Source organism: Propithecus coquereli, unplaced genomic scaffold, assembly GCF_000956105.1.
Source record: "Propithecus coquereli isolate 6110/MARCELLA unplaced genomic scaffold, Pcoq_1.0 Scaffold111, whole genome shotgun sequence".
Taxonomy (NCBI): Eukaryota; Metazoa; Chordata; class Mammalia; order Primates; family Indriidae; genus Propithecus; species Propithecus coquereli.
In genome coordinates this window covers 7,945,595-7,969,957 of record NW_012135081.1, presented here as the reverse complement: position 1 = coordinate 7,969,957, position 24,363 = coordinate 7,945,595, and the positions used below count along the sequence as shown (strand labels likewise).

The 24,363-nt window shown below is 49.5% G+C and overlaps 2 protein-coding genes across 6 annotated transcripts in view; one reads left to right on the top strand and one right to left on the bottom strand.

The window, feature by feature from the left end:
• Positions 1 to 1,808: 1,808 nt before the first annotated feature.
• Positions 1,809 to 17,180, top strand: DCTN2 (dynactin 2 (p50)). 3 transcript variants are annotated; one of them, XM_012651798.1, is made up of 15 exons: positions 1,809 to 2,113; positions 2,994 to 3,062; positions 9,976 to 9,981; positions 12,305 to 12,401; positions 12,594 to 12,655; positions 12,986 to 13,084; positions 13,363 to 13,523; positions 13,713 to 13,860; positions 14,159 to 14,224; positions 14,797 to 14,835; positions 14,993 to 15,070; positions 15,164 to 15,235; positions 15,460 to 15,562; positions 15,678 to 15,769; positions 16,724 to 17,180. In XM_012651798.1, exons 1-15 carry the CDS (start codon positions 2,078 to 2,080, stop codon positions 16,808 to 16,810), a joined length of 1,215 nt encoding a protein of 404 aa, XP_012507252.1. In that variant the 5' UTR covers positions 1,809 to 2,077; the 3' UTR covers positions 16,811 to 17,180. The 3 variants fall into 3 exon arrangements, with proteins under 3 accessions (XP_012507252.1, XP_012507260.1, XP_012507264.1); XM_012651806.1 differs by lacking the exon at positions 9,976 to 9,981; XM_012651810.1 differs by lacking the exon at positions 14,797 to 14,835 and having other exon boundaries at positions 1,905 to 2,113.
• Positions 17,181 to 17,344: 164 nt separating this feature from the next.
• The window catches only part of MBD6 (methyl-CpG binding domain protein 6), a 7,289-nt gene continuing 270 nt past the window's right edge, over positions 17,345 to 24,363 (bottom strand). The window contains exons 2-13 of one of the 3 annotated variants that reach the window (XM_012651765.1): positions 23,374 to 23,437; positions 23,045 to 23,181; positions 22,628 to 22,730; positions 22,339 to 22,501; positions 21,059 to 22,102; positions 20,223 to 20,884; positions 19,802 to 19,955; positions 19,453 to 19,622; positions 18,919 to 19,335; positions 18,760 to 18,812; positions 18,466 to 18,529; positions 17,345 to 18,319 (exon numbers count right to left, since the gene is read on the bottom strand). In XM_012651765.1, the coding sequence (XP_012507219.1) occupies positions 18,245 to 18,319; positions 18,466 to 18,529; positions 18,760 to 18,812; positions 18,919 to 19,335; positions 19,453 to 19,622; positions 19,802 to 19,955; positions 20,223 to 20,884; positions 21,059 to 22,102; positions 22,339 to 22,501; positions 22,628 to 22,730; positions 23,045 to 23,157 (3,018 nt within the window). In that variant the 5' untranslated portion in view covers positions 23,158 to 23,181; positions 23,374 to 23,437 and the 3' untranslated portion in view covers positions 17,345 to 18,244. Of the gene's footprint in view, positions 18,320 to 18,465; positions 18,530 to 18,759; positions 18,828 to 18,918; positions 19,336 to 19,452; positions 19,623 to 19,801; positions 19,956 to 20,222; positions 20,885 to 21,058; positions 22,103 to 22,338; positions 22,502 to 22,627; positions 22,731 to 23,044; positions 23,182 to 23,373; positions 23,438 to 24,363 lie in introns of all 3 variants that reach the window. The other 2 variants (XM_012651776.1, XM_012651785.1) reach the window with 2 other exon arrangements.

Genomic DNA, 24,363 nt, shown 5'->3' with positions numbered 1-24,363 from the left:
CTTATTTTTGCCTCCTAGGTTGGGGCTGGGATGATGGTGGGCAGGAATAACTTTTGTGAGAGAAACGGAGTTGGAAATCAGTGAAAGAAGAGTGATGGTGGAGGTAAGTAAGGCCAGAGGGGCTTTGAAAGGACCTCTAGGGTAAAGCTTGCATTTGGGTTTCAGACAGGTTTAGGCACCTACTTAAGTGTTTCCTGTCCCAGTAACTGTAGATAGAGTCGCAATACCCCAGCCCCTTTCTCAGGCCTTTGCCCTCTGCTTCTCTCCCTTCCTTGGCAAAAAAAAAAAAAGAAAGAAAGAAAATGAAAAAAAAGAAAAAGCCAAGCCCAGAGATTCCTTGTCCTCCTCCCCTTGGATCAGACTCCTGCTGCAGAACCACCGAGAAACTAGCCCAATTGATTTTTCTCCACGTCACAGACCTCTGCTGGCTAACAGAGAGTTGGACTGCAGGAGTTGAGGCTCTAGGCCAAGGGGAAAGGCAGGGTGATGGGAGAAGGGAGGAGGGGATGGAGGTTCTGCTCAGCAACTGTCTGGTGAGTGTTTAAGGTCACTTAGACACTATGGGCCAAGGATGAGAGGCTGATGGCCCGGCCAGACAAGACCTAACCACTCGGAATTCAGCTGAGGGGGGTTCACCATGTTGAGCCTACACCTATAACCCACCTTAAATACTAAGGGAAAGGAAGGAAAAGGGTCCAACATAAGGAACTGGTTGGGAAGGCAGTAGGACTATGGAAAAACAGAAGCTTGGGGAGGAGCCAGAAGAGAGAATGACAATGAGTTCCAAACTCAGGAACTCTTCAGTCACTTGGTTTGGCACTATTTCTAAGTGTTGCAGCATCCTGCAAGCTCAGGAAACATCACGGAAACATCCCAACCTTGGGGCCCCAGAGGCTCCAAGGCGGCATCCTTAGTGAAGGAGTTTCAAAATGCCAGTCTGAAGGAGGGTCTGGTCAGAGACAAAAGTTCACTGGGTGAACTTATGCCCCCACCTCCAAAAGAGCAATGTGGTGAGTTTTTCTAAAGCCAGATTTAGTAAATTCCCAAGGGCTGTCTTTTATTCTGAGAGTGTATCCTTTCTTCTTTTCTACCAAGTAATGATGGTGATAATAAATAGTAGGTTTTCTATCTGTAATGTATTTATTTGGTAAAATAAAAAGGTAGAAATATTATGTTTAGCCTTAAGGTTTGTTGTTTTAATTTTATTTAGCCATGAAATTTAAAGGTCTGGGAACTATTACTGAAGTGGTAAAAGCACATAGTGTTCAAACAGACACAGAAGCACCACTTATCTATTTATGAATTTAAGATAGGATTGCCAGATTTGAAACACACACACACAAAAGCAAGATGCCCAGTTAAATGTGAATTTCATATAAATAATATTTTTTGTGTTTTAGTATGTTCCAAATATGACATGAGACATACACAAAACAAAACAAAAACAAAAACACCCAAACCAAAAAAAACCCCTACTAGTTGTTTATCTGAAATTCGAAGTTAACTAGGAGTCCTGTATTTTATCTGACAGCCCTCACTTGAGAAAATTGCTTAACTTTTTCATTCCTAGCATACATTAAGCGTTTACTAAATTTTACTTGTTTCTGAAGCCCTGGCTGTGCCACATGACTAGCTGTGTGATTTTATCTAGTCACTTAATTTCTAGGAGTCCAAAACAGGAATTATGAAAGTTCTTTCACAGACTTGGTGTAAAAATGAAAGAAAATAATTTGTAGGGAACATCTCCCTAAAGTGCGTTATTTTAGTTCCCCGCCCAAGACCCAGTAGACCAAGACTACATATCCCACAATCCTAAGCGGCGTCCTCATGCCATTACCTCGTTCCCTGGTCTCGTTCTCGCCAAACCCGGCCTCTCCAGGGGGTGTGGCAGCGGGCTGTTCTCGCGACTGTTGCTTTACCCTTCTGCTGTGCTCCTCGTGTCGCGAGACTTCTGCTACTCTGCCGCTCCATTTGCCGCCGCCTTAGCCGGGGACCCGAACCCAGCCTCTCCCCTACCCGAATATAGACCCCGGCTCCACCGAGGCCCCGGCCCCCCCAGCCCTGCCTCGCCGCCGCCATGGCGGACCCTAAATACGCCGACCTTCCCGGCATTGTGAGTACAGGGCCGGCCTCGGCTCCCCAGGACCGCGCCCCCGACCTCCCAAGAACCCCCAACAGAAACCACCCCTCGACCCCTCCTCTGCTCTAAGGGCTCCCGCCGCTCGCTCTCCGACCGGCCGCAGCACCTTCCGGACTCTTCTGACCCGACTGGGCCGGACAGTCGGACGGCGCACCAGGCCTCTATTCTGGCAGTCGCCGGTTTCTCGGCCCAGAAATCGTCTCTGGGTGCTTACCACTGTACCTTAGTGTTTATACCATCCGTGTCAACGCCTCCGTGCCACCCTAAATCTCCCCATTAGATCCCCCATCCCTTCCCCCCAGACACACACACCAGGATGATGGCCTTCATCTTGCCAAGGAAGAGGTTACCGTGGTAGAACCCTTCTTGTGCCAGATGGGAAACTCTGTTCTTCAGGGAACCTCTGTCCTGGCACCATGCCCCCCGCCATGTACCCTCCTTTTGTGCTGCCCTGCCTGCGTTCTCTGGGTGGGGGTTGGGGCACAGGACCTCGAGTACCAAGGTCCTGAGTCACTCTCAACCCTGTGGCAGGGTAGTGGTGTACAAGGCCTAATTCGAGGATAGCTCTCACCTACTTCTGACATAGTGATTGCCAAGGACCCTTCCCCCTCCAGATTCAGGGTAACATCTTTGTTATCATTTAACATCACTTAACATCATTTACTATCAGGTCCCAGTTGTCCCCACTGAGACATGGGAACTGACATGCTGTTCACACAGCAGGTGGAGGAGAAAGGACAGAATCCTGGCATCACAGCTTGCCTTCACCATTAGTTTGTTCAAATGGAGTGGGGTAAGGGGTGTTGTTAGATGCTGGGTAGTGAGGTTGGGTGGTCACTGCTTATACCCGCAGGCCAGAAACGAGCCAGATGTTTATGAAACCAGCGACCTACCTGAGGATGATCAAGCGGAGTTTGATGCGGTAAGACTATGTGCTGCCACAGGACTCCTCTGGACTCTGACCTCTCTTCCCCAGACAGGCCCTTCCCTTTCTTTGGCGAGCCACAGCAATAAGCGGGTATGCCAACCCCAGCCTGGGTGGTATGTAGGTTGTGGGGCTTGCAAAGGCCTTGCTGGGCTTGCAGCCACCAGTGAGCAGTGTCAAGAAGGAGAGTCAAGTCAATGGAATTACACCTCACAAGACCTGTTTGCGAAGTCCTGATCCTTGGCCTTTTAAATAAAATTGTAATATCTCAAAACAGGTTTGAGGCTAGTAACTGAGGCCTCTGGGTTCTAATCCATGGCAATGAATAATGAAAGGTGAGCACTTATAATAAACTGCTTGAGGTTAGGAAGGCTAACCTATTTCATAAAGTATTTCACTCAATACATGTTGATTAGTTGCTACCAAGAACTAGACTTTGAAGTATGGAGAAATACTTTTTTATATGAATATTCAGTATCTACCGGGCAAGGAATAAAAAATGATTTGGAGATTTTTGAAAGATAAGGGATCTGGTCAGAGCAAAACAAATTTGAGGAAGAACGTGAATCTTTCTATCAGCAGAGGAGAGGATGTGGTAGCACTTTCAGATCCAAGAACTCTGAGGAGGGATAAATTAGCTGTGGACACATTTTAACTATGAGGGGAAACACTTAGCATTGTTTATTGTGTGTGTTCGTTCTATGTTGATTTTTGTGCAATGCACAGGAAGGAATGTCCCTGCCCTCAAGGAGCCCCAGACTAATGGGGGAGTTAAGATACATATAGGAAACATGGAAGAAAAAAACCAAAACTGAGTGAATGGAAATCGACATAGTAAAAACTTTGTGTAAGTGCCAGCGGGGACAAACATCTATTAGCATGTTTTATAGGATGTGTTTTAGGTTCTGTTATTTCCAAAGAGAGCTGGGCTGGGATCTCAGTGAAGGTGTGAGTAAAGAGTCATTGCAGTGAGCGTGTCTGTAAGTCCTGTGGCTATGTCTGTGGGGCTGGTTACTTCAGGAAATGCTGGGTGCTGGCTTATAACGTATGGATGGCTTGGCGTACTCACTTATTCCATATTTGATTCCCCTATGTGGAAGTGGTTCTTACGTTGTGGGAAACACCTTCCCTGTCCCCTCTCTAAGTGGTGTGTTCCTTGTGGCTTCTGTACTTGCTGGCATGTCAATCTGTCCCCCAAGCTTGAGTGTCTTGGAGATAATGCAGATGATACTGTTGCCCAAGGACCTGGGTGTGCACTTGTCACTCCAAGACGTATCTTAGTAGGAAGCTGCCTCTGTCTTCACAGGGTAGGAGTGTATACAGTTCGCTCTCTGTATCCTTGGGTTCCAAATCCATGGATTCAACCAACCATGGATTGAAAATATTTTTTAAAAATGGAAAATAACAATATAACCATTAAAAATATACAAATTTTAACAACACAGCATAGCAACTGTTTACACAGCAGTTATATTGTACTGGGTATTTTAAATAAAATTAAAATATCTCAAAACAGGTTTGGGACTAGTGACTTAGTTAGGCCTCTGGGTTCTAGAGATAATTTAAAGTATACAGGAGGGCCGGGTGCGGTGGCTCACGCCTGTAATCCTAGCACTCCGGAAGGCTGAGGCGGGAGGATCGCTCGAGGTCAGGAGTTCGAGACCAGTCTGAACAAGAGCGAGACCCCGTCTCTATTAAAAATAGAAAGAAATTATCTGGACAACTAAAAATATATAGAAAAAAAATTAGCCGGGCATGGTGGCACATGCCTGTAGTCCCAGCTACTTGGGAGGCTGAGGCAGGAGGATTGCTTGAGCCCAGGAGTTTGAGGTTGCTATGAGCTAGGCTGACGCCATGGTACTCTAGCCTGGACAACAGAGTAAGACTCTGTCTTCAGAAAAAAAATAAATAAAGTATACAGGAGGATGTGTGTAGGTTATATGCAAATACTTTGCCAATTTATATAAGGGACTTGAGCCACCTGCAAATTTTGGTATCTGAGGGTCCTGGAATCAATCCCCTGCAGATACTGAGGGACAACCATATGCTGAGAACTTTACTGTTCTACCACAGTTCAGAGACTGTTCAAGTCAGGCCTAGGCCTCTGCCTTTGAAATATCAAGCCTTCATGGTAAGATAATGAATAGAACTCTATTCTTTGTCTCTAACTGTGATACAAACAAGCAGGATCAGAGCAGTCCCCTTTCCAAACCAAAAATACATGGTAATTTTCCTTCTGAAAGTAATGGGATATCTCTTAATAAAAAGAAGATAACACCCATTCCAGGTGTGAAAGAACCCGAATGTGCAGGTCTGATTGGCCATTTCCTTCTACAGAGCCTGAGCAGCCTATTTTAGTAGCATCTGGTGGGGTGGCTGATGGGAGAGGATACCGTGAGTGTTCATTTCCTGTGGCGTGTTGCCTGGGATGCTGGATGGCAAATGTAAGAGGAGTCGAATTGCCCCCATCTCCTAAGGCTCAGCTAAATGACTCTTGGCCCCTAGGGAGGAATGGGATGGGGAGACCTTCAGCTGCTTCAGGAGCCCTCAGGGCTGAGATGTTTCCTGATGTCAGCTAATGTCTCTGGCCCCTGCATGTCCCTATGGGCCTTAGGAGGGCAGCTTTCGGGAAGTCAGCTGAGTAATGGCTCTGCCACTGCTCTTAATACTGATGTAAATATGCAATTTGAGGAGCAGTGAGTTGTATGCTTAGACAATCCAGAAATGTGTCCATGAGGCCTGCAATCTCACTAGCAGCCTGTTCTCTTCCTGCCTGCCTGCCCAAGACCTAGCATAAGTGACAGTGCACATCACCTCTCTTGTGGCTGAACCATGAGGTTTTCAGACACCTTCTTAAACCCTGGCAACAGCATTCTCTGCCTTAGTCTCCAGATTATTTTCAACTTTAATTAGTTTTTTAAAAAGGTGACGTGTGCACATGGAACAAAAGATTCAAAGCTGGGTAGTGAAAAGTCCCTTTCCCACCCCCCTACCACACTCAGTTCTCTTCCTTAGAGACAACCAATATGGCTGACCTCAGTGTGGAACCTTTTAGAGGTCTCCAGATTTCTAGTTAAAGGAATAGTAAAGTCGTGTTGACCCTCACTGTCCTTTAACCTCCTTCCTCTGATTTCTCCACTCTGGAAGAAATGGGGTTTCTGAACAAAATAATGACCTCTAATATCCCTTAAAGATCTCAATTGCCGGCCAGGCACGGTGGCTCACGCCTATAATCCTAGCAGTCTGGGAGGCCGAGGTAGGAGGATCGCTTGAGCTCAGGAGTTCGACACCAGCCTGAGCAAGAGTGAGACCCTGTCTCTACTAAAAAGAAAAAAAAAAAAATATCTTAATTGCTAGTTTAACTTATGAAACATAAAAGTTTTGCAAGTCCCATAGTGGGAAGGATGGGAGAGAAAAGATTTAAATTTCGCTACAGACGATCCTGATTTCTACTATCCCTTTAAAACAATTTTAGCAGGAAATAAAATATTCTAAAACAGGAATGGGCCAGGAAACTGCATAGTCTGGCCCTTTCCTCCTCAATCTGGGAAGATGTCTTTGCATTTCAGACACTCCTGGGCTGATTGGGGCAGTGGCTTATTTAGAGACTTTTCTTAAGATGTCTTGTTAGGAAACCTAATTCCCACATGGAATTTCTTCCCTCCTGGGCCTATAGGCTGCCTCGGATCCATGAGGCATTCTGCTTATGGCTTTTGAACTACTGGACCAAGGGAAGTAAATTAAGAAAACCTCACTAGAGGCTGGGTGCTGTGGCTCACGCCTGTAATCCTAGCTCTCTGGGAGGCTGAGGCAGGCGGGATTGTTTGAGCTCAGGAGTTTGAGACCAGCTTGCACAAGAGCGAGACCTCGTCTCTACTAAAAATACAAAGAAATTAGCTGGACAACTAAAAATATACATAAAAAATAAGCCGGGCATGGTGGTGCATGCCAGTAGTCCCAGCTACTTGGGAGGCTGAGGCAGGAGGATCGCTTGAGCCCAGGAGTTTGAGGTTGCTGTGAGCTAGGCTGACGCCACCGCACTCTAGCCTGGGCAACAGAGTGACTCTATCTCAAAAAAAAAAAAGAAAAGAAACCTCACTAGAAACAGGGTTTAGTTTCTCTCTTTATGACATAACTACCCCCCAAGCCTTGTAAGGGGAAAAAATGGCCTAGCCATAGTTCAGTGGGGCCCTGGCAGAGGCTTCATTTCTCCAAAAAATAGATACTGCTGGACACTCCTAAGATGAGAAACAGTAGGCTCTCTTCCTTATAGTTTAGAATATCATAGAGTATGCTTGATTGTGTTCATTGACTGTTGGCGCACTTGAACTTACCTGAGTTTTTCCTAATGCTTCCCCCATCCTCCCTCCTCACCACCTTGCCTGGACACTAGTTTGCACAAGTAAGACCATTCAATGCTTCTTCTCTGCATGTTTTTTTTCATCTGCCATCTCGCATGCAATGCTCTGCCACTGTGCTATTGTTGTAGCTAATCGTTTTAAATTCCAGTGAGTCCCTAGCTGGGTCACTGAGGGGCCTGCTGGCCTTATGTTTAAAGATCATTAATCAAGGGTTAGAAACACAACTATGATCCGTGAATCATTGTCTTTTCCCCTTGTGAGGTCTGCAGAATAAAACTGTCTGGTGGAGAACGGGGTAGAAACATGGAGGCTATAAATGCTTTTGAACATGAGGCATTTGGGGGCTAGAGTTAGAAGGGAGTTGCCTTTCTCCTTCTCAGACTGAGATGGAATTAAGAGATTGTTTTTTATGGAATGACTTTTAAGCCCTCACTTCTTAACTATATGTGTATTATCCCTGAAAAAAATCTCCTTTTAATATTCCTCTATGCTAGGCCTTCAGAGATACGTAAAGGGGATAGATGGGAAGGAGGTATTACATGCAACTTTAAGATAATAACTTGGGTTATTTGTGCTTTTGTAAGTCTTTCTGTTTCTGTACCTCTCCTTTAAAAATGGTCAGCATTATGTTGTCCATCCTGGACAGTTTTATTCTACAGCTCTGTTCATCTTCTTTGTCATCATGGTTCTGAAGTCCCTCTGGCTGCAGTGTTGGCATAGAGCCTGAATAGGCTCAGAGAGCAGCAGTGGCCACCTCTTCTGTCTGATTTAGAAGTTGAAGTCTTGCCTCTGAGGCACAACCACTTAGCCAAACAGCCCTGGGGAATTCTGGGAGTCCGTTAATGAAAGGGACTGGGAGTCACATACCAAGTAAGCTGGTACCCGGGATCAGGGCACTTGAAATTTTCCAATCAAAGTGGCTGTGGTGTACTAGGTTTCCATGGTGACTGTTACTATTCCAGGTTTCAGAAATTATGCCTAAAATCTGTCATCCCTCAGTCAACCCATAGGACAGACCTGGAGGTGGTATATATTATTTGTAAATTAATATACTACTTTTCCTTTTCTTCGATTTTCTGTCCTTCCTGTTCTGCCCATTTCTTACGGTTTGAACTTGAACTTATGGTCCATTGTCTTCTCTCCTTGAGTTTCTCCCAAGCTGGTTTTAGCTTGGTGGGACAAGTCAGAGAAAGATATAATGTGTGTACTTCTGTATGTTTGCACCTGTTTGTGTGCACCTGTGAGCGCTTATGCCTACTCTGTGCAGAGACATCCCAGCCTAGACCCCAGGACCTGGAGCTACCTCTACTCTACCGTGGCTGAAAGAGGAATCTTGCCTGGGGTGGACCCAGGCATCAGCCAGGGAACAGAGAGATTGAGGGGTCAGGTATATCAGGCTGAAATCTTGGGTCAGGAAGCACTTGCCTTTATCCCACCATCAGTTTGCGTATTCACATAACCATCCTCGACTCTCCACACTTCCATCTGAGCTTTCAACAGAGCTCCTGGAAAGGCAGGGCATACCACTGGATTTCCTCCCCTGGCAGTTCTAAACCAGTCTTGCCTGAAAGTGGGAGCCTTATACATGTGGCCTGGACTCAAATAAGGCCTCTTTGAAATACTCTCATCCTTCCCCCTTGTCCACCCTCCAACCCCTGTGAATCTTGTGAAGGGCTGAAGAAACATGTTCTGCCCATGCGCTGGCAGCTGTGAATCTTGGTGTCCTCTGGACTCTGTGCTAGCACATCATGGCAGAATTGCTCTGGACTCCTCAGAGCTGCAGGGTGAGTTACCAACCACTCAAAGTGCATGTAAACACGCCAGGCTGCGTGAAGGACCAGGCTTTGCTCTACCTCTCCTCTTACATCAGGAAATGAGAACCGGGCTGTGCTTAGATACTTCATCTTTCCTTAAACTCATCATCTGTACCCGACACATTTTGTTCTGCCTAACTTAAAGTCATATCAGACCACCCTCATTATAACTGATTGTGCCATCCAAATGTGTAATTTTTCACAACTAGAGAAACCAAGAGTCAGGAAGACTTGGGCCATGAACTAGTAAGGGGAACTCCTCCCTAGAGAATTGTAGACCTTCTGTCAGCTACAGATCCTCAGAATCTTTGTAATCTCTGCTTCATGGTCTACCATTTCTGTGGCTTCCCTCCCACCTCAGCTTTCTCTTCCACACTTTCCTATCCTGTGCCACGAGCTTGTAACATCTAACTCCTAGTGCTCAGATGATCCTAAATTGCTGCTGTTAATGGCAAAGCTTCATGACATCCTCACCACCAGAGAGGAAAGGGTCTCATGCTCTTTCTCTTGGAGTATGTGGTGACCCCAGCTGAAATTTCTTGGCCCCCCCCACTAAATTTTGCTAGGCTCCCCTGGGGCCCTGTGGTGCAGTGTGTTTGAAGACTGTCATGTAGTGCATGTGACGATTTGCTAATAACAATTTTGTCTTTTTTTTTTTCCCCTCCCTCATCCCCATTCCCCCACTCCCTTTCCTTTTAACTCTTTTGACTTTCTCACCTCTGGGGAAACCACAAGGAGCTGGTAAGAAGCCTGACCTTTCATCTGCTTTTTAACGGGGTGTGCTGTGATGGGCAGTTGTTTCTCCATCCTTTAGTCTCTACTAAATCTTTTCCATTCCTCTGTTCGGTCCCACACCCAGCTGATAGCGTTTTCCTATCTCACAAGTCACTGTAATGACGCCACCCCAAACCCACGCCCCAGATCTTAGAGACACTGGTGGAGTAGGTGCCACTGGAGGACTAGAGTGTGTGCTGCCCACCCGAGTCTCCTGGGGCCACAGCCTCAGAAAGGCTCCAAGAGGATGTCAGTGTCAGGCGGCCCTTTTGGCCTGGAACGTGCTTCCTACAGTAGGAAATAGGGGAGGGAAAGCACTGTCCAGAACCTCTGAAACTCACCTTCTGTGTGTGGACTCCTTTTTACTCCTTTTCCTACTTAGGAACATAAATAAGAAAGTAGGTTCTCATATGCATAGTGCCTGCCCATAATAAGGGCTTAACAAATGGCAGCTGTGATTAACTTCTGTCCTTGGTCTGTAGGTTATGCCTCCCATTCCTCTTTTTTAAGAGAATTTAAAAGAAAAAAAAAACAAAACAGATTTCTACCTCATTGGCCTTGACTGGGGGCTTTCACAGGAAGAAGTGGCATATTCCTGAGTATGAACTTAGGGAAGATGGTTGTCTAGCCTGAGCCTTAGTCCTTCCCCAACCATTTATGGAGGCCAGAGACCAGTCACCCAGCTATTTGGCTGGTAGGTCTTTTCAGAGAAGGTTAAAGAGAGTCATTTGGGACTCGAATGTCTCTTTCCCCAGGCACTCGCATATGGGACATTGAGCCCTTTTGTTTTTCCTTGATCTATAGCTCTTGCCCCTCTGCCCAGCAGTTCCCTGAAGAAGAGATAAATATCAAAGTTGATACTTTCTCCTTTCCCCTTTCCTCCCTTATTTTTAAAGCTGCCACCCACACTGATTCCTTTTCTGACTAATAGCAGAGCAGAGATGAAGGAAGGAACTCCCTTCTGTCTGCTGCTCTTTCTCCTGCTGTCCCTCCATTTCTCCCCTCACCCCCTCTCCCCACATACTGCACAAGGAGGGGTTCTCAGTCCTGGCTGCAGATTGGAATCACCTGGGTAGCTGGCCCTACCCCAGAATAATTAAATCAGAATCTACAGAAATGGGTCCAGACCTTTTAAAAAAAATTTTTTTTCTAAGTGATTCTAATGTGCAGTCGTGGTTGAGAACCATTGTCCTATCCTAGAAAAGAAGACTCATTTTGCCTTGCTCCTGTAGAAGGTGGAGATGTCATCCCCAACCGAAAAGGACTCCTGGGTCTCCTTCCCCTTCCTTCAGCACTATCTTGGGAGCTGTCAGGCTTCTGACAGTTGAAGGAGGGACATGCAGTCAGGAATGCCCAGTCTTGGTGGAGTTAATTGGAATCTGAATAGCAAGTAGATGTCTAGAAAGGAGAGAGCCTCTGTGCTTCAGTTTCTAAGGTGAAGTCTCTTCCACTCTCTCTACTCTGTCCCCTGGTTATGGAAGAGCTTCAGTGCTTGAAGCACAGCAGAGGGGTCAGGGAACAAAAGCAGGTGCTGCAGCTGCTCTTTAAAGAGGTGCTTGGCTGTCCCCATTTCAGGGCTTACACGTGACCCTTGCCCAAGGGTGCTCTTGGCAAGCAGATATTGCTTATGTTTGTTGCTTGTAAGATGTCCCTTAAAAAATAACCCAGTACGACCTTGCCTCTTCTCCCTATCCATGAATTCTCTGGCCTCAGGGCAGCCTGGAAACCAGGCCTCTGGTCAGGCCCTCTGCCAACCTGCCTTTTGTATCTGGTGTCTTACCTTCAGCACATTTAAAGTCCTGATATTCACACTCAGAGTTAGTGTCCTGATTATCTGCCTTCCCTCCTCTTTCCCTCCAGCAAGAATGGGAGGTCAGCTTTAAAATGGACTTGTTCCACAGGCAAGGAGATTTACTTTTGGGAGGGGGAGGTTAAAAGAGGTCAGGTTGGTTTCTTGCCTTGAGTGCATGGTGTGTGCTAGATAACTGGGAGGGGTGGGGTGGGGTGGGGAGATGGGGAGGCTTATGTACAGAGAGGGTGGGGAGGTTATGCTGCCTCTGTTCCCAGTTGAATCAGGGTGTTAATATTTATACAACTGAGGCTCCAAATTTACCAGGAAGCTTCAGTTTCTTAGATTGAGCCTGGGTCAACAGCTTGGGAATAGAGCCACCTTTCTTTCCCCTTGGAAAAGTAGGGCCCAATTTCTTGATGGTTTGAGGATTTTGTGGGGTAGAGGAAGTTAGAGGATGAGAATGAGTCTGCTGCTGGCCTAAACTACCTGTTCCTGCAGGAGGAACTGACGAGTACAAGTGTGGAGCACATCATTGTCAATCCCAATGCTGCCTATGACAAGTTCAAAGACAAGAGAGTGGGGACAAAGGGACTTGGTGAGACTGGGCTGGAAGTTGGGTGGGGGGAAGCCTGGAGGACAAGCATGAGAAGTGGCCTCCTGTCCTCAGGTCTTAGTGACTTTTGCCCTGGGGAAAGGGTCCTTCATGGAGGTCTCTTATGGTGGCTCTCAGTCACCTGAGACCATGAACCCTAGATAGGCCGTCAGTTCCATCTCCTTTTCTTGGCAGATTTCTCAGATCGTATTGGAAAAACCAAGAGGACAGGATACGAATCTGGAGAATACGAGATGGTTTGTTTGTGTTCATGGGAACGGTGTGGTGATCCTATCTAGCGAGCATTCAGGAGGGAGATCAAGAGATACAATCGGGATTCTGAGTTCTCTGGTGGGGGCGTCCTGAGGAACACAGTAGGATAGTAGGATGCAGTTGAGGATGCTCTGCCCCCCACTGTTTGTTCTGGAGAGTGTCTAGGCCTCTGGCTAGCTCCGGTTCTTCTGTACTCGGGTGTTGTGGATTCTGAGTTGGATGTGATACCCTTAGGAGTTAGGCCCAGGGTTTGGATAAATTGTTGAGGCTCCCTGTAATGGGAGGTATGATGTTACCCTCTGCTTGTTTTCTAGCTTGGAGAGGGTCTGGGAGTGAAGGAGACACCCCAGCAAAAGTACCAGCGATTACTGCATGAGGTCCAAGAGCTGACAACTGAAGTTGAGAAAATCAAGGTGACTATAAACTCTATTCTCTCATCTCTGCTGTGACTTACTGAGCAGAGGAAGACCTCTAGTAGGAGGAGAAGTCTTCCCTAAGATCCTGGATAAGGGGGCTAGGGTTTCCAGAGTTTAGGAATACATATGCATCTGCATTCAGTGCTAAGGTGGGCAGTCTATTATGATAAAAGCCATCCCAGTGACTTCCAGCTACAACTACCGTTAAGGGTCTTGATCCATTCTTTTTTCTTGATTCATTCTTGCCACCCTCTGTCTACCTCTTTTCATACCAGACAACAGTGAAGGAGTCAGCCACTGAGGAGAAGCTGACCCCTGTGGTGCTGGCTAAACAGCTGGCAGCCCTAAAGCAGCAGTTGGTTGCTTCCCACCTGGAGAAGCTGCTGGGACCAGATGCTGCAATCAACCTTACTGACCCTGATGGAGCTCTGGCTAAGTGGGTGCCCTACTTTGTTGGAAAGTCATTGCTGATTGGGGTTGTAGAGGGACTCAGCCAGCTACTGACAGGGATGCTAAGGGGAGAGGTGGCTTAGCTGTTCCTTAATGCTGACTATGAGGCAAAAATGAGAGAGAATGATTGGCCCTCATCCTTCAAGTCATGATATTACTTGGTCTCCTGACCTAGGCGCCTGCTGCTACAGCTGGAAGCAACAAAGAACAGCAAAGGGGTTTCAGGGGGGAAAATCACCACTGGGACCCCTCCAGATAGCAGTCTTGTCACTTATGAACTACATTCTCGGCCTGAGCAGGACAAATTCTCTCAAGCTGCCAAAGTAAGTATGTATATGGTGTTGGCTGGGGAGATGTAGCCCTAGAGATTTTCCTGCCTCCCACCAAGGGCTCAGACCTGGGAGGAGGGTGCTGGGAAGCTTCTGATTCCTCTTGATGTCTCGTTCTGTTTCCTTCGCCCATCGCCTTTGGTTAGGATTTTAAGTTTGTGGCTAGGGATATGTTCCAAGGAAAGGAGTCCCTTGGAGGAGGGAGTGGAGGGGAGTGGCAAGCAGGATCTTATTCCTCCCACTGTAGCAGCAAGGAGGCAAGTGGCAAATCTCACCTTCTTCCTCCCTCCAGGTTGCAGAACTTGAGAAGCGCCTGACAGAGTTGGAGGCAACTGTACGCTGTGATCAGGATGCTCAGGTCAGGTGCTCTCCTGTACTTAGTCTGAGCCTTGGATCCTACACCCTGAGCCCTAACGACCACAGCATTCCACATAAGCCTGGGAGGAGTCAGGAAAGGGTTTCATTTACAGGGATCAGCCAGTGGGTTGCCAGCTAGAACTAGGAAGGATGGGAGAAGGTGGTAATCACATAGAGATATAAAGACTGCTGATTGCCGGCCGGGCGAGGTGGCTCACGCCTGTAATCCTAGCACTCTGGGAGGCCGAGGCGGGTGGATTGTTTGAGCTCAGGAGCTCGAAACCAGCCTGAGCAAGAGCGAGACCCCGTCTCCACTAAAAAAATAGAAAGAAATTAATCGGACAACTAAAAATATATAGAAAAAATTAGCCGGGCATGGTGGCGCATGCCTGTAGTCCCAGCTACTTGGGAGGCTGAGGCAGAAGGATTGCTTGAGCCCAGGAGTTTGAGGTTGCTGTGAGCTAGGATCACGCCACGGCACTCTAGCCCAGGCAAAAAGAGTGAGACTCTGTCTCAAAAAAAAAAAAAAAAAAAAAAAAAGACTGCTGATTTCTGCCCTCCCTTTCCCACTAGAATCCCCTTTCTGCAGGTCTACAGGGAGCCTGTCTTACGGTAAGTTTGAAAGAAACTGGAATGTTTGGATTACATAGGGAATATTGGGATTGGGCTTGCTTTCAGAATTATTTTTGGGTCTATAGCTATATATTAACTCTAGTGGAATATGGGAGGCTTCTTCCTATCCCTTCATGATGCTTGTTCCCACCCTCAGGAGACCGTAGAGCTGTTGCAGGCAAAGGTGAGCGCCCTGGACCTTGCAGTTTTGGACCAAGTGGAGGCTCGGCTACAGGTATTAAATGGAGGGCAAATTGGATTATGGGCAGGTTAGGACTTTGGAAGCCCTGGATGCCCTCACTGTCAACCTTAAAATCTGTGCTTTCAGAGTGTCCTGGGAAAGGTGAATGAGATTGCCAAGCATAAAGCCTCTGTAGAGGATGCAGATACGCAAAGCAAGGTCAGGAAGACACCTTCCCTTTCTTCATACCCCTTCCACTCCTCAGGTTCTCGAGTAGTAATAGCAAAGCCTGAGAACACGCTGATTTCACAGGTCCCTGTCTTCATAAACTCTTAGCTGAGAAAGGGCAGTGCTTCCCTCTGCCCAGTTCTTTCCCTGCTGCAGTGAAGTAGCAGTCAGTACTGCCTCAGCCATCCCCTCTGGGCCCTGTCATGTCCCTTCAGGTGCACCAGCTCTATGAAACCATACAGCGCTGGAGCCCCATCGCCTCCACACTTCCTGAGCTGGTGCAGAGACTTGTCACCATCAAGCAGCTGCATGAGCAAGGTGGGAGAACAGCTGTCAGCAGTGCTAAGAGAAATTGAAAAGTGGGCAACTTTTGTTCCCCTCCCTCTTGTCTGGGATTCTAGTCTCAACCATACCTTTCTTTCTTCTTTTGTAGCCATGCAGTTTGGTCAGCTCCTGACACATTTGGATACCACCCAGCAGATGATTGCTAATTCCCTTAAGGACAATACCACTCTCTTGACCCAGGTGTGTCTCTTTATTGATCTGCTCTCACTTCTCCAGCACATGCAAACTAGGTTCTCCAGCTTTCTCTCCTAGGGTTCTGCCTTAGCCCATTTTGTAGCATGCTGTTGTGGCAGGGCGTTGGTTTGAGTCTCCAGACTGTTTTTCAGTGGTTGTGGGACCTTTGACAGACATTCATAGCAACTAATTTAACCGATGTACCTCCATCTTTTCATTTGGAAAATTATGCCTCCATTAGAATTATGTGGATTAGGTGAAAGAATATAGGCAAATTGTTAGGAGTTAGTGGGCATGTTTTTTTCTTATAAAACCTACTCTTTTCCTCTGTGGTCTCCGCTTAGCTTTACCGGGATACTCCTGAACAAAGTAGACTGGAAAGAATATGGGTTTTGAAATCAGGAGCCAGTCCCCAACCTGGTTCTGCCACTTCCTTTCTGACCCTGGACAGTGAGCCTTACCTTGTTCCTTCCTTCCTTTTAGTAAAGCCTGGCACATAGCAAGTCCTCGATTTCTTTTGGAGGCACTGTTCTTAGTGTTGGAGGGAGCATTGAAGTTCAGAGTACAGCATCACAGGACCATCAAGATAAATGAAAATATATATAAAGGACTTGGGATGATATCTTCTTCCCTTAGAGCAGTTTGCTAAAATTTTGAACCCGTGAAACTTGCATTTCAGCAAAATCTTATTTGGCTCTCATTACATCAGACAGATAAAAGAACTGTTCTGGTTGAAGGCAGGATGGGAATTCTCAAGATTCCTGCTTGCTTGGCAGACCCTGAGCTAGGTCTGTGGTACTCCAGGGTAGTTTGAAAACTGCTGCTATAAACATCCTGCTCTGGGGCCCATAAACTGTGCTTCCATTTCTTTTTTGTCTTCTCTAAGAGAATTTCTTTAAGTCCTTATCCAAGTTAGCAGCTGGACCAGACAAAGAGTAAAAGCTCTCTACCACTTTGTAGGTGCAGACAACCATGCGTGAAAACCTGGCCACAGTTGAAGGGAACTTTGCCAGCATTGATGAACGGATGAAGAAGCTGGGAAAGTGAGCACCTTTGGGAACTGGAGAACAGGGGTAACCCCTACCCCTCTGAACTCTCTTAACAGCTTACATAGGGTTTCCCCTTCGTTGTAATTCTCGCATCCCATCCCATTTGACACTGGGGGCAAGGGTTCTTCTTGCATGTGGGGTTTACACCCCTCCCCTGATGAATACAGAGTGGTAGTTGGAGGGTATTAGATGGTGTTCTCCCCTCAGGCCCAGGGGATAAGGACATGGGCCCAGCCACATGCCAGCTCATGTCCAGTACTGCTTTGTCCAGTGTGGGGAAGGATCAGGTCCTGTCCTCCAACACAGCTTCTGTGGCTGACTGTAATACTGTACAACTGTTTCTGACCATTAAATGCTGTTGTACTCTGTGTGGCCTCTGCTGTATTTCCTGGGGAAGAGGCAGCACTGAGACACAGACACACATTGATAGCATAATAGGCAGTCTAAGCCACTCTCTACTACATGAGAAGGATTTAAATTGTAACCTGTTCTTAGGAAAGAACTAAATAAAAAATGAGTACAGAGCCAGAGCCAGAGTTTCAAAATATTCTCATCTGTTAAATTAAGAGTGTCTCCCATAGAAAAGCAGTGGAGGCCCCACAGGGCAAGTACAAAACAGAATTAAAACTCCCAAGGGTCTTGTCTTTACAAAAGAAAAGGCAGGAGGCAGCCCCTGGACAGCTGGTCATGCTGGCCGCTCCGGTTGGACCACGTTGCATAATCCTCTGTCGCATCATCACAACGTCTCTGAGCGTTTTGATGGGGGGAGAAGGGGCAGTGTAGTGTGTATGGGAGGAGAGGCCCAGAGGGCTCTCTTTGCCCCCTTACCCCCTTTTAATATCCCAGAGGAAAGTGGAGGGAACCTGGCTATACCTTGAAATGAGGCTATGTGTTTCAAACCTGGGGATAGGGGTAAGAGGGGATCTGTGCTTTGAGCACCCTGAGCCAGAGGGAGAGGGGTGTTGGAGGGGTAAGGGGAGGATGCATGATGCTTATTGCTTTGTACCTTTCACTGGGAAGGAGGGCAGCAACCAACAGTAGCTCACAGGTTTGTAAACTGAGCCTGCTGGCTTTAAGAAGGGAGGCAATGAAGTCGAATTAAATATAAAAGAGTCATTTGTGCAAAAATAACTTAAACAAATAAAAGACCTGGGGAAGGGGGTGTTCCCCTTAGCGCCTGGTAGGGAAAGGGCCATAAACCACCCCCCCAGGCCTTTTCAGTGACATGGCTTTGGGGGGGGAGGAGGTGAACTTCCCTTACCCCCTGCAATGGCTCAGGATGGGATTGTAGGGGAAGGGGTTGCATTTGTGCTCTGAGTGGGGAGTAGTGCCCCCACCCACTGTCCACAGGTGCAGGTGGCTGGCAGGGGCTACCAAGGCTCAGCACTCAGCTTTCCCCAATCAGGGTCAGATCCAGCTCCAGGTATGGCTGCTATGGGGCCAGTTTCCTCCTCTTGTTTTTGGCAGGACGGCCAGGGCGGGCCCGGGGAGGCAGAGGGACAGCCGCCTTATGAGAGGGGAAGTTAAAAGACATGATCAATCGTTAACTTTCAGGAAGTCTTACTTTTCTCCCCACTCCCTCTAACCCTCTCTTGCTCCTAATTCATCCCTTATACCCTACCAATACCCACACCGACCCAAACACACACTTACTCGGGTTGTAGGGCTGGGTTCCAAGGTAACGTCCTGGCGGGAGCTATTGCTGTTCCGTGTAGGGCTGCAATAAGGGGCACAGAGGATCAGGAACAGCTCCCCAAGCACCACGTGAATTTCAGAAGTTTGGGTGGGAAACTTTTCTACATTTGGATAGTAAAGGCATGATATCCTTATTCATATTCAAGTAAGTATCTGCCCTTTTTGAAAACCAAGCCACTATGTAGACACTGGAATTGTCCAATCCAACAAAAAGTAGGCAAAGGCCAGTACTGTGGTGAGCCCAACACTTACTTGTATTTTCTCCTCCGGCCACGACGAGACTTTCTGACTACCCCTGGGGGCACCTGAGAAAAGATGGACTGTGTGTGTGGGAAAAGTTAGAAAAAGGCAACATGGCCCCAGGCTTTCCTCAGAGCCCCTGAGCCCAGACCTCCATCGCTATGTATTCACCTTAAGGTCCTCAGAATGGGGCCCGGCAGGGGGTGGATCCTTGGGCTCAGCACCCCCTTCAGCCAGCTCCCCATTATGCTGCCAGTGGTGGGTCCTTCTAGGGGACCGTTCCATTTGTCCATTGAAGCCACCACGTGTCCCCCATTTGAGGGCCAGTCGGCCAGGCTCCCGCCGGCTGCCAGGCTTTCGGCCCCGGCCTGGCCTGGCCTCACCATTAATGCCCCTAAGTCCCCCTCCTCCCCTCCGGCCCCGTTTCCCTGACCCCCTCCCAGTGAGCAGCTCAGGGACTGGGGGGTCGGGAGAACTGTGGGGTGGGGCTAAGGCACTGAGGGGAGGCCGGGCAGGCTCCGGTTCGAGGGCTGAGGTGGGACTCTCAGGGGGTAGACATGGGGCTTCTGGCTGCTCTGGAGGGATCTGCTGGCAAAAAATAGTATCTCAGTCAGTCTCAAATACAATCCTACTGTAACTCAGAAAGCCTTAAATTTCCACTTTGAGAAAAAATTCTCTCTCTGGCAAATATACACCCACACTCACCTGGAGACTCTGTAGCAGGCAGGCTAGGGGACTAGAAGCCTCTGAGAGGGGTGGAGGAGCTCCCCCCCCAGGGAGGAGCTGCAGCCCCAACTGGCCAGAGAGAAGAGGGCCAGGAGTCTGCAACAGGCTGGGGAGGGTTCCAGGGCTGCTGGTCAGTGAAGACAGGTCACCTGAGGAGAAATTAAAAAGTCAGGGGTCTCTCCCTAGCAAACCAGTTAGGCTAAGGAGACCCTATTGTTTTCTTTAGGCTTTACCCAGGGGTCAAAGACTTTCTTCTCCAGTTGATTCAGCCTCTACTCCCAATTTTTACTGCTTCTCTTTCATACCAAGAGTACTCCCTCAGACTCACCCAGCAGGCTGGCACTCAGCAGAGGGCTAAGGAGTTGGGGGGGTCTCCCTGAGTTGGAGGGGGCCTTGCCCAGAGAGGAGGCCCCCAGGTCAGTAGTTGCCGTGGTGACACTGGAGGTAGGTGGTCCAGGTTGGGGGGCACTCAGGACACAGGGCTAAGAAGAAAATGGTTATGCTTACATAAAACAGTCAACAAATGTACAGTACTTTCACATACGCTATCTGATTAAGCCTGGAGTGAGGTAGGCCGTGCTTATTAAATACAGACCCAGTTCTTGCAGCCATTCTACCCCCAGCCAAGAACTGAGGTTTCCCCAAAGGCCTTAAGGAAGAACTCAGGCAGAAACTGAAAGCCTTTGATTCCCAAGCTCCCATCTCTGATTCTACTTGTTCTGTCCCACCCACTCACCCCCTATCCTCACCTGGGGAGGTGTTCCCGAGGGGGGATCCAGGCTGGCAGCCAGCAGCGCAGAATTTAAAGCTATGAGGGTGGGGGGGGCTGAAAGTGGGGGGAATAGTAGCGGGGGCAGGTCTCCTAAACCTGAAAATGGCTCCCCACTTGGACCCCGGGCTCCCTCTGCAGATCCCTCCCCATCCCCAGCTGTGGGGCCTAGGGCCAACAGGGGCAGGAAAGAGGCAAGGAGGTTGCTGGGGGGTGCAGAAGGAGGTGGAAGAAGGTCTGAGGGGGGTGGTGGAAGCAAGGGAGCCACCAGAAGCGAAGGCCCTTCAGGCTCGCCTGGGGCTAGAGGAGGGCCAGGTCCCCCTGGTGGGGGTAGCAGGGGCTCAGGAGGAGGTTGTCCTCCTCCCCCAGCCAGCACACCGAATAAACTGTGGCTGAGCAACGGAGAAGGTGGAGGCTGCCCCAGACTCAGAGGGAGAGGCAAGGCTCCCAGCATCCCAGGGAAGCCAGCTCCACTCAGCGCCAGGCCCTGCTCAGGGCTGGGGAAAGGGAAAGCCTCCCCACCAGCCAGGGGAGGCAGAGGGCAGGCTGGGCCCGCCCCCATCCCCAGCCCTTCAGATGGGCTTTGAAGCACAGGGCTGGGGACCACAGGGGCTTTGGAGGCAGCTGGTGGGGCAGGGGCACCTATAAAAGAAGAGAGAGATTCAACTCAAGTGAGGCCCTTTCTCCCATCATCCAAAGAACCCAACCTCCCTGCCCCCAACCCAAAACTGCCAAAAGGCTCTCAAAACATTCCCTAAATACCCTGGCTGCGTCTTTCCAGCCAGGGTGAGGAAGGGATCCACAACACTCACATACCTGGCACACTGCTGAAGCTGCCACTGGTGGTCCCAGGCAGGGAGGGCTGGATGGGGTGCCTGGGCTGGGGAGGGCTCCCTGAGGAGAGGGTTGGGGGAGGAGGAAGGTGTGCATCTGACCCCAAAAGGTTAAAGCTTCCATCCGAGTGGGAAGGGCCAGGGGTGGGGAGTCCCAGCAGGGACAGCACAGAAGGGAGAATCGGTTGGGATGGCTCCGGGAGAGGAAAGGGTTGGGGGACAGGAGCAGGGGCCCGAGGACGGCTCCGCCTAGGGGTTTGAGGGCCTCCCCCTTCTAGCAATCGCAATACAGTTGGGGGTCGGCGGGGACGACGCTGAGAGGGACGAAGTGATGAGGAGTGGGAAGCTGAGGGCGCCTGGGCACGGGGCCTTCGGCCCTGTAAAGTGCTGGGAGGGAGCAGTGGGGGATGCTGTGCCTTGGCCGCTGCAGTGAGTAGGCTGCTAGCAAGGAAGGGGGGTGCCCCAGGCCCCTCCACTGTGGGGGCCCCTCCCAGGGGTCCCAGGACCAGGGGCAGGTGCATAGTGGCTGAAGACACTGGTGGCTGAGTGGCAGGACCAGGGGGGCCAGGGAGATTATTGCTGGGGGGCAGAGGAGGGGGTGTTAAGGCATCACTACAGTGGAAGAGAGGAGGATCTGAAGGTGGTGAAGAGGAGGCATGAGGGGCTGGAGGAGAGCCCAGGTCAGAGGGCACCAGGCTGGATCGGAGGGCAGCTCCCCAGTTGTATGAGGGGGCATTGAGGCTGATAGCAGGTGGAGGAGGTGGGGCTGGAGAGGGGGCATTGCCCCTAGGGAGGAAACAAGGGCTGCTGCTACCCCCAGAGGGAACTGGGTCAGGAAGCCTTGGTGGTGGGAAGAGCCCCCCAGGGCCTGCTAGAGGGGGGAAGGCCTGGGGAACTGAAGATGGTTCTGGGGGAAGGGAGCCAGGACCCCCATTAAGTGGAGTTGTAGAAGGAACTCGACAAGGAGCACGGGCAGAGGGGGGCCCTGGGGACACAGTGTGGAATATTTGGGGGCTTGCTCCCTCTCCTGCAACAAATGAAAAACGAGGGGTCAGCCTGGAGCTGCCCTTCCCAGAACGTTTTTTGTCTTCTCCAGTCCCATCTCCCACAGGTTCCCAACCTCCCTGTCCCCTCCTCTCACCAAGCAGCTCCCCACCCAACTCCACCCTTCTCCTTCCTCCCTTCCAATACAGCTCCTCCCACCATCAGTCTTCCCGGCCCTTAGGTTTTCCTCAGTCTTCTATAAAGTGGCAGAAGACTCACCAGGAGAAGAGTGTGAGCAGGTGGTCTCCATGCTGCGGTATAGAGTTGCCATGGCAACAGCTTTCCGCCGGTGGTTGCACAGCTTGGTCATGTCCTCCTCTGATGCTGGCCCCACCCCAGCCCCACCTGGAGTCACCGGGGCCAAAGGGTCAAAGTTGAAAACCTGTAAGGGAGAACCCTCTAAGGGACCCTGAAGGAGTAGAATCCCTGAGGACTACCATGGTCAGCGGTTTGCATTAAGTCTTTTGGCTTATCGCTGTACACTCTAGCACCCCTCAACCACTCTGACCTTGGGGACATTAAGTGGACACTCCAGACCACATTTGCAGGTCCCATCGCTGAGGAGGTAGCTCCGGGTTTGCTCCAAGGAAGACAGCTCTGTGCCACTTGGGCTGGGAAAGGACAGGGTCAGAGGACATGGGGTTAACTGACAGTGAATCAGGAGATACTCCTAAAAGACAGTTCATAAGTTAAAGATCTTCCTAAGGAGGGCAAAGGGTAAGGGATACAGGAAGAGACAGAAAGGGAGAATGGATTCAAAGGCCCAGAGATACAGAGAGCAAAAAGGCTGAGAAAGGAAGGGGAATGGAGGAGAGCAATAGAGTACCAGAGAGCTGGGCTCTGAGAGGAGGGGTGGAAGAAAGCAAGCCTAGGCAACTGAGAGCATCTGGGGTGACAGAACTTGGGGAACTCTGAAGATTCATACCTGATATAGAGCACAGCACCCTCTCGCACACAGCGCTGCCAGCCGATGGGGACAGATGTGGCCACAGGGCCCCCAGCTCTGTCTGCTCCACTGCTCTCATTGCCCCCATTCATTGTGTGTAATCAGCTCCCGCGTGCCTGTTAACACAGACATCCATGTGGGTACTAGGAGGATTAAACTGGGCTGGATACCTGAGGGAGTACTCCGGGAAGACAAAGGTTGTGGGATGACCCGAGAAAACTCAGGAAAAACCCCAGAGTGTCAATGTGAACCCTCAGAGAACTGGAAGAGAGAACAGAAGGAATCCTCTGCCACACCACCACAGCTACCTGAACATCTCTGCAAACATTGTGGGTTCCAGTCTAAAGCCGGGGCCACCAGCTTAGCCCACACCTGCAACACAAGGAGAAAGATGGGACTGTCAGGAATCTGCTCAACTCAGAAGAGCACGACAGTCCAGGACACTCTCAAGGGAAAGATCCTTAATAATGTGAGGTAAGTGAGCTCCAGGATCTGCTGGCTGAGTCCACAAGCATCCTTTCCAAGCCCAGTCCCTAGGGATCAGAGGGTCAGAGCCTCAACTCCCAGGGACCAAGGAATCAGCCCAATTTCTAGAGACATGAAGGGCAAGGCCCTTTTGTCCCATTAGAGGCAGAAGACTTCAACCAGGAGTCTGGGCAAATTCCTGTAATGCTAGGCCACTAAGAAGTTTCCCAGAGTGTCTGGCCCCTGCTGCTCTCTACCTAGGAAGATCATATAAAAAGTGCAGATTGCCCCACAGGTCACCAGGCAATTGCCCAACTGCCTGCTGGGGTGGTACCAGCGGAACTCCCCCCATGCCTGCTCCATTGACTGTCCACTCAGACAATCATTGATCCAGTTCATTTGGATCTTAAGAGAAGTCAGAATCACAGCTCAGTCTTCTTCCAGGGTCCTGAGAAGCTCCCGATTTTCCCTCAAGCCTAAGACAAGGGGATTCAGAACCTCTTATCCCACTGGCTTCAAATTAGCTCTAAGAAAGATTCTCCTCTGATATGTGGGGACGCCCCTCAAACCTGCAAGTATCATCCCCAACCTCACCATCGCTCCCACCCCACATTGGCGGCTTCCAAACTTTCCCTCTCATAACAAGGCGCCCTGTCACCCAGACTGCTTCCCTCAGCTTGGGGAGGAGGGGAAGGCGCACGAAGTAGGAAGGAACTTGGGGAGAGGGCGGGCGGAGGGTGGGCGAAGCACTGAGGAGAGAGGTGAGGAAGGCAGAAGTCAGGCAGTGAGAGGGAGAAACAGCGGGGGCAGGTGAGGGCGGGGGAGTGGGGATG